General features: G+C 47.2%; 1 protein-coding gene across 2 annotated transcripts in view; it reads right to left on the bottom strand.

Annotated features, from left to right (window-relative positions):
* Positions 1 to 7153: 7153 nt before the first annotated feature.
* The window catches only part of rnf220a (ring finger protein 220a), a 158664-nt gene continuing 153179 nt past the window's right edge, over positions 7154 to 12638 (bottom strand). For both annotated transcript variants that reach the window (XM_056420387.1, XM_056420386.1), the window contains 2 exons: positions 10242 to 10316; positions 7154 to 8415 (listed from right to left, as the gene is read on the bottom strand). In XM_056420387.1, the coding sequence (XP_056276362.1) occupies positions 8344 to 8415; positions 10242 to 10316 (147 nt within the window). In that variant the 3' untranslated portion in view covers positions 7154 to 8343. The remainder of the gene's footprint in view (positions 8416 to 10241; positions 10317 to 12638) is intronic.

The following is a 12638-nucleotide window of genomic DNA, read 5'->3' on the forward strand; positions in this document are numbered from 1 at the left end:
CGCGGGACAGCGAGCGAGGCAGGAGGCAGGACTCCGGGCACCGGAAGGTATCGTAGCGCTGGGTTACCACGGCAACCCAGTGCTGATCGGTCGGTGTTGCCCGGACACACTAATCGGATCGGATCGCGTGCAAATAACAGTGAGGTCTTAAAGATCTGATCCGAGGGGCAGATTAGATGAGAAATGTATTCAAGTAAAAGTCAAACATGTGATGCATTAAAACCACGTTAACACATTATTAAAGTCACTCTCATAAAGTTACTCCAGCACATACAAGTGAGTAAATGTAAATGAGGTGTTTGTGCTCACTCTGACTGGGGGGCGGGTCACACTTTTCAATATCAACCAATTAGATCCCCTCCCCAGAAATGAGCTCTGAGGGCCGGTCTGCTTTCGGCTACATGTTATATTTTCATGGTAATAGAGTGACCACTGTGAGTCCTTCCCGGCCGCGGCCAGACCCGGCCGCTCGCACACTGAGGTGATTGCAGACCCAAAAGGACCCCAAAGTGGTCGCATTAATAGACATGATAGAAATAAAAATAATGCCTTTTCTTTTGAGGGGGGGGGGGGGCTCATCACTCAGATACTCGTGTTCCACACAACGCTGTTACTCCTTTTCACCAGTATCTGACGTTGTCATCCCCCACTTTCAAGAGATGGGGATCTTGTGGCAAGACCTGGAGAACACACCCCACACCAGAGCCCCCTTTTCCCTAACACACACACACACACACACACACACAGTGGGCCAGTGTTCTCCCCCTGGGGGTCGGGGGGGAGGGGCTTGCCAAGATGAAAGGAGGAGTGGTGAAGGGGGACACAAGGAGCAGATGAAACGGATGAGGTGACCTCGCTCCTCGTCTTTTCTCCCCGTCATGGCTCGTCATGTTGGATTCTTGTATTTGCTACTTTAGGCTTCGGTGTACATTTATATCACTTTGCTGCATTTTGACAGTTTGACTTTGACGTTCGAGTTTCAATGTCAGGCACCTCACCGAGCTTGACTTTTGGTGATCTAGTACACGCCTAGACACCTTTGTGCAAGATAATGTGGGAAAAATATTAACAAATGCGAAAGGAAAATATTAAATATTTCATCAAGTTAAATCTAAGAGGCTGTTTACGATCCAACACTGCCCCCCTGTGGAGACTTAGTGTCACTGCAGGACGACTGGTTCCCTCTGCAACACTGCATCCACAAAGAACCTTTCAAACCAGGGTTCTTCAAAGAACCATTTCCTTAAAGAGTTCTACAAAGAACCAGAAATGGTGCCTCAAAGAACCGTAAAAAAGGTTCTTTAAGGCACCATTTCTGGTTCCACACAGAACCTTTCAAACCAGGGTTCTTTAAAGAACCATTTGCTTAAATAGTTCTTCAAAGAACCTATAAAGACGTGATAATCACTGAGATTACACTAAAGTCATCCAGACTAATCTATGATCTACTCACATTGATAATGAAGATAAAACCACCGTTACAGATTAAACATTGCATTAGATGAATAACACTGCGTACTGCAGCGGGATACCTGAGAGGGAAAGTTACAATGCCAGTGTCAAAATACTCACAAGTTACAAGCACAAGTATTCAATCACAAATTGTTCACATAGAATCATCAACAGTTATGAGTATCGTACTCAAGTATGTGTCTGTCACATGTCGTGAGTTATAAAGTAGCTCAAAATGTGAGTGCAAGTAATGTACAAGTACCTGAGTAAGATGTGTACCTGTGGTTTATTACCTTCGCATTGAAAATGCGGAAGGTTAGGTTTTGATCGCCGTGTATTTATGTATTTATTTATTTATTTGTATGCGTGTTCCTCGCATAACAAAAAAAGTTTTAAACCGAATCGCATGACATTTGGTGGGATGATTGGTTATTATCCGGGGACCATTTGATTAGATTTTGGGATCAATCGGGTCAAAGGTCAAGGTCATGGAAAGGTCAAAATCTTCTTTTTACCATAGCACGGTAAATCTGTATCCAATTGGCATGCAACTAATGCCAAAATGTTCATAATTCAATGCCCAATCTTGTGATATGCGAAGATATGCGCTCTACCGAGTGCCCATTCTAGTTGTGAGTGTTGTTGTGACTAAAGCATTCTCCGTATTTATTTCATTCTTTCTCAATTTGTTGTCTATTTGTTGGTGGTTTTTGCTGAGCTTGCGCATGCAACAGGACTCCAAAGACCATGTGAACGGAGCTTGTGGTTTTGGGTGGAGCCTTAATGACTCCAACCAGCCCAGAGGGAGTTCCTCTGTCAACTGGTTCCATTTACGGCCTCTTTCTGCATGGATAGATTTCCTCATACTTCTGGCACCCAACCTGGAGCTTAACACACACACACACACACACACACACACACACACACACACACACAGACATCTGACCAGCTTCTCTCGGAGGATTGTGATAGGTTATCATGTATATTCAAGTATGTTTTATATTTTATCGATTTTATAAATGAAATATTCGGATGCCATACATTTTTGCCACTGCAACTCAAATTGTGTACATGTTTTGCCATACTTGACATAACTTATGACTTTTCCACCAGGAAAAATACTTCCTCATTTCTTGATTAAATCCACCCTACTTTCTAAAAAATATTTCTAATCTAAAACCATTAACAAGTAGCACTATTAATTCAATTCAATTCAGTTTATTTTGTATAGCCCATTATCACAAAATACACATTTGCCTCCGAGGGCTTTACAGTATGTAGACAGACGACATCCTTGATCTTTGACCTCACATCGGATCAGGAAAAACTTCCAAGAAATATAAACAACCCTTTCACAGGTAAAAAAAAAAGGTGAAGAAACCTTCCGGAGAGCAACAGAGGAGGATCCCTCTCCAGGATGGACAGAACAATAGATGTCATGTGACCAGAATGAATCATTACAGAGTAACAACACATTCATTGAGTATGACTGAGTGTATGAATAGTTGTTAGTAGACATGGACCACGATCCAGACCTCCATGATCCATCAGGCAGATGGAGGTAGAGAGGAGGAGTGGGCGGGGCATCAGCAGGGCCATGGCAGCAGACCCAGAGACCTATTAAGATGTTTACTTGTGAAAGAGTGACACTATCAGCACAATATAGTTATGTAACGTGATAGAAAATACAAATGTGCAAATATAAACAATTGTTAAAAACAACAAAAATGACATAGACTGGGACTCTTTTTTCTCCCACTCATCACAGTACTAACAATTTTGGGGGAAAACATGATTATATTATATTTACCAAACGTGGACACATCTCTATATTTCTGTGAGTACATTTCTTTAGTGGTTACATCATGTTTCAAAAATATTCATATGCCATAATAACAAAAGCTCGCGGGGCTCGAACCACAGAAAACCAAACCAGCTCCCTCGGCCTATTTCAATAAGCATGCAGCTAACACCATGCTAGCAACCAGCTAACAGCGCGTAATGGAGCCGACTAGCCGAAAAACAAACCCAAACCAGCCTCCTCGGCTAAAAGTTACCGCAGTCTAGTTTCTACTCATGGTTGAATGCACATTATTGTAAGTCACTTTGGATAAAAGCTCCAGCTAAATGACATTTAATGCCCAGGGAGCGACGTAGCATGACATCACACCTCTGGTTGCCGGTAGCCAACGACATGCTAACCGCCCGTAAAGTGTCAAGCTAGGTAGCGTCTTTACGCGGAGTCCAATTCATCGTTTCAAGACCTTGTTCGTTGGTTTGGGTGACGCTGCACGACAAAACAAACAGGCACAACACAAATGTTTTGTGAACAGGTATCACCGTCTAAAAACAATGTACTTGTTAAACAAAGCTGTACAACAGTAGCAGTCGTCTGGTCCTGAGACTCGGAACGATGTCGGTAGCCTACGTTCCACCGCAACTTAATTAGCATCTGACTGCACTTACAGGGGCGCTAACTGGGGGGTGGGAGGGGCCTCATAGGGCCCCACCCACCCGGGTCCGGGTAAACGGGCTTGGACGCCGATCTGAGCACGATGCTGGAGACCGTTTGTGATTGTTGCGTCGCTAATCTAGATCTGATGTTTGGCGGGGTTGGCCTCTATATCACACCGTTTATGCAGGCCCACACACACACACACACACATACACACACACACACATCTATTTCCACAAGCATGCTGACACCATCTGGCGATCTGCTGATAGCTGCTTTGATAGCAGTGGTGGGATTCGGTGGGCGTTTCATGCGGAGAGAGAGCGGTGACGGTCCTCTAGGTGGCGATGCCACGCGCATGGGAGCGGCTACAATCCCCCTCGTTGACCCACTGACCCCACGTCGGCTGACAGTAGTGCTCGTCGGTGTTGTTCCTCTTATAGATGTCAGTGTGTGTGATTATAGTTCCTCTTCAGATTTCGTCCGGTATGTGTCCTTGCACCTGTTCTCAGTCAAATGGTCTTATAATATTCATATCACAGATAGTGGACTCCTCCCACAGCCATGATGGCACCAGGGTGGGCTTGGAGACGCCAAAAACCTTGAGCCCACCCGCTGTGGTTTCCTCCCTCGTAATACAACTTCATTAGCATCTGACAACACTTGTCTTAATGACTCGGCACTGATCTAACACACACACACACACACACACACACACAGAACGGCAAGGCAACACTAACCTTTTAAGGGACATTGGGGCAAAACCTTTGCTCTTGACCCCCCCCCCCTCCCTCCCTTCTACGTAGCAGGCAATACATGGCGTACCTGGAGATATACACTGGAGTATGAGCTGTCCTCATGTTTACTGTCAGTTGCTTTGTGGTATTTTGATTAAAGTCTAACTTTATCTGGGGATGTCAAACCTGATTGTTTTTTGTGAGCAATATTATCATTATATTCAAGTAAAAGTTATATTTTATCTCGGTAGAAATGTGGACATTTTTGGCGGGCCAAGTTTGAATCAACTGTAAAAGGTTGCCAATGTGTGAACGCCATGTCACGATTTCCTGCGCAGCGATTAAACTACCAGGATGTGCAACTTCACAATGAGCTTAAAGGTTCATCAGAAGAAATCAACCTGTGCTTTCTTTCCTATAAAGAAGGGTACAAGACCCCAATCATTTTTTTCTATGAAAACCAAAGCTCAGCATTTCATCTTCATCATGTTGTGGTGGCTGTAGCTCATGGGGATGAGTGGTCATCACTGTAGCCAAAAAGGTACTTGGTTCGATTCCCCTTTCTCCCCCTAGTTGTGTGACAAAGTGTCTTTGAGCAAGACACTGAACAAGTTGCTTCATTGCTCATCATTTTGTCAGGAGTCGGCCCACACGTTTCCGGAACTAGCGAAACGTAGCTCGTCGCTATCGGAAAAAGCCAGATGGCAAAAAGCAAGCGGACTCCACACAGGTTCTAAATATCTTTACAGAATCCTTCTGCCCCGAAGCATCACGGAGATATGAGCCAACGAACACAGCCACATGAATCGCTTCATCCCTTTGCGGTTAGCAAATGATGATTATCTTTGTTGATTAGAAGAAGAAAAAACGATGTTATGCATTAACACTGATAGACATTCCGTGTATGTGTCTGTGCCTTTAAAAACATGGCGGACATTCGGAGAGAGGTTAAAGTCAGCTGTCAGGAAGTTCAATTTCAGCGTATTTCACATTGAACAAATGACGCCTTTCTGTATCCTATTGGCTCTCAGTGCTGTCAATCTCGTCTTTCTTGGTACGATCGATTCTATTGGCTGCAACGATTCCAAAGACGTGTCATTTCTTTAAACCCACCCTGCCCTGGCGGAGATATCTGCCCGCATAAAGCGTGGAGAGGGAACATTATCATTACGCACAAGGACGCACGCGCACAGCACCACTTTGTTTTATCTTTCTTTTATCTTTGGTTTACTGTTGTAAAGCCACCGACTGATGTATTTGGATGTATTGAACACCATAAGTAATATAAAGGTGAAATATCTGGTCCATGAGAAAAGTCAAATGGCACAGATGGTGCTCAAATGTGCCCAAATGAACATTTTAGAGATCTCGCCGAAATTGTCTTTCCTAAAAACTCTCAAACTATTGTTCTGCTTTATTTTTTGAAAGTCAAACTTTGCAGAGACACTGTTTATTGAGCTATTATCTGGGTTAGTTTAAACCTTTGCTGTGCATCCTTCCAAAAGATAATCATCCTGATTCTAGGCGAACCTGAAACTTCCTATTTTTGCTGCGTTTCATCTTTATTTACTCTTAACCAGTAACATAAACACTAATATTTACACATCTGAATAAAGGCTCACGTGTTGCCTTTCATTATAACACCAACATGACTTAAATAGCATTTGTGGTTGCAGAGATACACACTTTTTAGTTTGGGTGTGTTATTTTGAGAAACCTCAATAATAGGGCGGTTACCAAAAGGATAATAAATAAGAATTCCCCCACTGTGGGATCAATATAAAGGATACATTAATATCCTACACCCCTTCAGACTGGATGGAGATCGACGACCGAAAAATAACAAATAAAAAAAAGACGGGTCATTAAAAATGAACAGAAAAGTCGTCTTCTGCATTAAGGCCATCTTCCTCAGCTTTATTTGAGTGAACACAGGAACATTCTCGTATTTTAACAACCACCCATTGTGTGTGTGTGTGTGTGTGTGTGTGTGAGAACCAAACTACTTTCTGTATTTGAGAAGTTTTATTTTTTCATTTTTTTCCTTCAGCATTTCTTACAACAATACAGACATCACAGAATACATAGTTTTACAAACACAAAGCACACCACCACCTTGGTCGCTGCTGCAGCTGCTGCCGTAAAAGGGGGAGGGGTCGGAGTGGGGGGGTGGGGTCGGGGAAGAAAATGCTGCGGGTTCCGGAAGTCTCCGGTTCAGCCTCGGCCCAGAGACTTCCCTCGTGTGTTGGAGCGAGACCATTTTTCTGACCGTCCCGCAGCGTTTTTTAAGCAGTGGGAGAAAAACGGAAAGAAAGCGTTTGTTTTAGAACCGTGGAGGAGGGGAAGCCAAACGTTTCTGGACGTTCCCTCCAACCGAGGAGGATGGAGGTGAAAGGAGGCCAACGCGAGTTTCTCCATTGGGCCAAACTAACAAAAGATCTCTCCTTGCTTCATTGTCCGACGATCTTTCAGGTTTACCTCTGTAGAAAAAAATTACACCACCTAAATCTTGACCGTCTAGTCTCGAGAAGTTTATTATTACTTACATTTTTAAATTCCTGTACAGTGAAATAACCGATCTTCAAATGATCATTTTTTTCTTCTTAAAAATACAGAAGGCTTCTTTTATTCCAGCCATTTTTTCCCTACCCAAACATCATTCCAGATCCTTCCAACTTACAACAGGACTTTGATATTATATACTTCTGTTTCTTTGTGTGTGTGTGTCTGCATGTGTGTGTGAACTCTATGTCATTTACACCCAACATTGTAAACATACATGGAACTATATTACATGTGCTTGCACTGAATCTTGGAGGGGGAGAAATTTTGGTTTACTTCACTAGAACACGACAAACGGTAGGAAGAGGGGGAGGGGCTTGTGAGGAGGAGGAGGAGAGGTGGAAGAGGAGTGTCAATCTCCTTTTTCAAGGTTGTGAGGTTATTCTCAGTTTGGTTGAAAGCTCAGTTTTAGTGGACAGACCCCTCCCTACCCTTTACATTTTTTAATTCTCTTCAGCAACACGGGGCATGAAGCGCCGCCGCTTCTGTCTCTCCGGGAAAGGAAACAAACAAAGAAAAAAAGAAGAAAAAAAAGGAGCTTTTTGTTTTCTGTCTTCGGGGTGGAGCCCGTTGTCCAGCACCATCGAAATGTCAAAGAAGAGCTAGAGAGGAAGGGGGGTGGGGTGGGGGGGGTCTTTATATTCTGGATGAAGAAATTCTGTCAGGTCCAGCTCCCGCAGCAGGAAGCGGCCTGGTCTCAGCAGGGTTCTGGGGGGGGTCTCCACTGACTTAGCAGTCCTCCAGTGGTCGGTACCTCCCCGGGTTACGGGTACGTCAGGTGGAACGAGCCCCGTTGGCCAGAGGTCTCCCCCCCCCCCCCTTGTTTATTTGGGGTTCGGTGGAGGCCTTGCTGCCAGAGAGTCGGTGAGCTCTGCTCAGTCGTTCAGTTTTTAACCTCCCAGGAAAGAAAACAAGACGGAGCCAGTGGAGTCTCAGAGACAGCCGCCTCGTCTCTGTTCGCTCTGGGTTCTGTCTTTCTTTTTGGAGCTGGCGACCCAGGCCACGAGAAAGAGAGAGGGGGGCAGGGGGGGGGGACAAACGGCGATCATTGAGGGTGGCGATGAAATCCAGGTTAGAGGAATGGATCGGAAGGACAAAGAGGAGCTGGGGAGGAGGAGGAGGGGAAGGTGCGCTCCTTTACAAGTAGACGCGCCTCAGGTCTCCGGGCGAGGTGATGGTGTTGCACTGCGGGCACAGCTTCTTGTTCCCCTGCGATGGACGGAGAGACAAAGGTTAGAAACGTTGCCAAGAGGCGAGGCCTCCATGACTCACTGGGACAGCCGCGACATGGCTCCAGAAGGCATCGCCATATGTCAGTCACGAGACAATACATGACGCCATGTATCCCTCCCCCCCCCCCCCCCCCCATCTAAAAAAAACTGTTTTGCCATGATAAAAAAAAAAGAAGACAATCTGAACTGTATTCCATCGACGTCGTGCGGTCCTGCAGGGGCAATAAAGGGGATAAACAGCACCATCTAGTGGACTGAAAAGCCGCTGTTACTTCAATAAGTGCAATCGTTCTCACATTGACCAACAGAATGCAGAGATCTCATTACCGGAATACCCGACCCACCAGAACCCTTGCCGGGTTAGCCCCTGATGGGGCACGGGTCTATGTGAGCCCAACAGGTCTTATGGGCTTCTCTTGGCCACAGAATGAAGCTGGTGTCATGGGTCACGGTGGTCTGGAGGCCGATGGGAAACCCCGGAGGTTGTTATTTAGACGCGAGTGCCGATCAAGTGTTGTTTGCTCGTTGCTCTCGTGGGCGGGCGATAAAGGGCCGGCGCTAACGAGATTCACTCTGATCGGCCCGCACGTTGTTTTATAGCCGTCTCTAGGCTGAGAGTTTAATGCCCCACACATGGAGGAGTCATGAGACTGGCCACACACACACACTTTTATTAAACTCTACTGAAGCAATTTGAAACACACGCGTTGTGGTCACGTGACGTTCTTCGCCAATCAGTGTTGATCTCACTTTTGTCTGCGTGCTCCAGACACTCATTAGAACCGTAAAGCCGGCGTCACGGTCACGTGCTTCATGGTTTTTACCTTCTTTTAGATTTAGATAAATACGCCGGCACCACACTGGCACTCAGAGGAGACGACTCGGATGGAGCCAGACGTGTGACCGGTGGGGCTGCCGTATGGAACGATAGAACTTTGTGGGTCTGACCCCTGAAGTACTTCACCAGTACATCAGGGGTCAGTGATCACAACCCCAGAAGTTGCCCAATGAGTACAAACCAGTAGCGGGTTGACCGCTGTGTGTCGGACTGCAGGGGCACCGCAGCGGCTTTAGATGAGCAGGAGGCGCTACATTTTGAGACGATTGGGGGAATTTCTACGCGACGATTTATGGTGGAATCTTTTCCTTCTTTTTATTTTCCGAATGTCAGGGAGGGGGAGGCAACACGCAGTCTGTGAAACGCCATGTTTACATTTATTACAGGAAATAAAAGGAGACCGTGAGGTGAGAGAGAAAAAGAAAAGAGGAGACAACAGCAAAGAAACCAAAAGCAGCCAATGGGGAGACTCCTCCCCCCCCCCCCCCCCCCGCTGCAGGAACACCACGCTCCATTTACCACATTAGCACCAGCTAATTACACACGGCAGAACACATTAAGCAACTAATAACCGCCGAAACCACTGAGTGGTGCGTGTGTGTCTGTGTGCGTGTGTGTCTGTGTGTGTGTGTGTGCGTGTGTGCAGACCAGAGGCTCTGTGTTGAAGTCATTGGAGGATGGAGTTGACCACTTTATTCCAACATTTTAAAAAGCCTTTTGGGGACCATTCCCCCTGCTGAGAACTGGAAGTGTTTGCATTGCCTGAAGAATGTGTGTGTGCAGTGAGAGAACAGGTCAGATGAGGAATATTCCATTTGACTTCCTCCCCACGGGAAACACGGCTGCATAGGGAAACTCACCGACTATGAAATGAGGCTGCAATAACAGCACGTCAGTGAGCAGCTGCCCTGAAGCACGGAGGAGTGAGTGTGTGTGTGTGTGTGTGTGTAAGAGTTTGTGCGTACCAGAGTCCTGAGCCAGCATTCTTCGCAGTGGACGTGCCAGCACTGGATAGAGGTGAGCGGCATTGTGTAGGAGTCCTAGGAACACACACACACACAGAGACAGAGACAGAGACAGAGACAGAGAGAGAGAGAGAGAGAGAGAGGGGAAGGGGGGGAGATGATGAAACAACACCACAATTGGTACGAACACACACACACACACACAGACACGACAGGTAACCACCGAAACAACACTGCACGTTCCCTGACCGACAGCATCAGACCACTAACCATCGAAACGACACAGCCAGCAGCCATAGAACCACTGAGCAAGGCGGCATGTTGGGTGGGGTGGGGTGGGGGGTGGGGGCAACTGAACCGGCAACCTGCAGGTCACACACACACACGATATCGGGCAGGCAAACGAGCAGAGACGGAGGGAGGCAGGCAGAGGGAGGAGGGGATGAGGGACAGAGAGCGCCATGAGTGAACCCAATGCGATGGGCGCCCTTTTATTCTTTTCCTCTCGAAAAGAACGGAGAGATGAGGGAGGGGGAGGAGCGGAGGAGGGAGGGAGCGCCTTACCCTCCGTAAGGGCTGCGGGAGGAGCCTCTTTATGCCGCTGCCGTAGCCACCGATCACAAGGCCCCTGTACAGGCAGTACAGGCCGAGGGGGAGGGACTTAGGCTGCCTCTCTCTGACCTCATTGGCCAGTGGCCGGGGCCCTGGCCACACCCCTAGGCTCTTGATCTCCGCACCTGACTGGATTGCAGGCTTCCTCTGTGTGGGGGGGAGGGGTGGGGGTAGGTGAGGAGAGGGAGGGGTGGTGGGCGAAAGGTGGCAGCTAATCATAAAGGCGGGGCTTGTACTGATCGCGCACGCATGCGCACACACACACACACACACACACACACACACACACACGCGCGGGAGCGCGTACAGCTGGAAAAAAAACTGCCTTCGCACCAACTTTGCTTCTCCACATAATGAGAAATATGAATGAGCAGGAAGTTGTTGAAGGTCGATGGGAGAAAAAGTGAGGGGCGTGTCCGGCGTGTCGACTGACCCGCGCTCCCAGAAATGCTCGTAGTCGATCTGTTCATCACGTTCTCGGTTAAATGAGAAGTCTCCGGGACAAAATATGTCAGAGTATGTGTTTTTCTTTTTCCTAAATGCACTTAATGAAGCCTAATGTGACATTTTTTTAACTGTCAGGTCCAAAAGCCACATATTTTGTGTTTTCTATCACAAAAATAATATATAAAATACTCACAATTGAGAAGCTGAAACTGATCTCAACATTACTTTGACCGGTCGTTGCAGCTTCAGATGGTTTCACTTAACTTCCACCGACAACACCGGAACAGGAAGATGCTCCATGTTCACCTTCAGAATATAGAGTATTATCCAGAGCACAATGGAGAGCCCCAAAATGTCGTCGCTAGTTTACGTGTATGGTTTTATGTCTCGTTTAAAGAACTTCTTCCTTTCTTTCTTAACATGTCATATTTTTCTAATTTTTGTATACAATAATGTTCTGAATAAACCCAACAAGGCCGGCTGACCAGCAGATGGGGGTAGAACTCCACGGACGAGGACACGGCGCTGAGGATGAAACCAACCGGGCTGCAGCAGCGGGCCGTTACCGCGGCGCCAACGACTCAAAATGTTTCCCCAGCTTCCCTTAAATAAAATCCTCCCCGGTGACTTCGACGTCAGAGACGCACACACACAGATTAGTAAGTAAGACGTGTGTGTGTGTGTGTGTGTGGGAGCTTCGTGAGTGAGAGATGGGGGACAGTGACGGATGAGAGACGAGCATCTGTGGGGGGGGGGGGGGGGGGGGGGGGAGTGATCGATCGCTGTGCCTTGCCCTCCGTGTCACCTCAGGCACTCGGCGACCTTTAGGATGACAGGATGGTGCTCGACACAAACTCTGTGATGGTGGGTCCTGTATCCGTCATCACTCTCTCTCTCCCTCTCTCCCTCTCTCTCTGGGTCCACAAATGCGTTCTAGCTCGCCCTTTTTGGATTTCCTCCTCCCTCTCCTGGAGGCAACCGTCACACACACACACACACACACTCAGCTTTCACAAAGCCATGCAAGAGCAGAAAACCACTCGCACAGACGCGCACACACACAGAAGGCTGCTGCGTGAGACGGGGGGGGGGGGGGGGCAGACGGCTCCCAACATGCACACTTCAACAACACGTCACGCCCGTTTGACAAAAGGGAGGAACAATGAAATAACATCACAGCAGCTCTGAGATCTGTCCCCCCCCCCCATTGGAGAACAATATAAAACAACATGTGACCAGGATTCGTACAGGTGATCTACACGCCGACTGTGGATGCTTCAAAATAATGTACGCCTCGCGCTGAGTGCAGCAGAGTTGTGTCTAAGAAATAAAACGTTG

This window comes from Pseudoliparis swirei, chromosome 8, assembly GCF_029220125.1.
Source record: "Pseudoliparis swirei isolate HS2019 ecotype Mariana Trench chromosome 8, NWPU_hadal_v1, whole genome shotgun sequence".
NCBI classification, from domain to species: domain Eukaryota; kingdom Metazoa; phylum Chordata; class Actinopteri; order Perciformes; family Liparidae; genus Pseudoliparis; species Pseudoliparis swirei.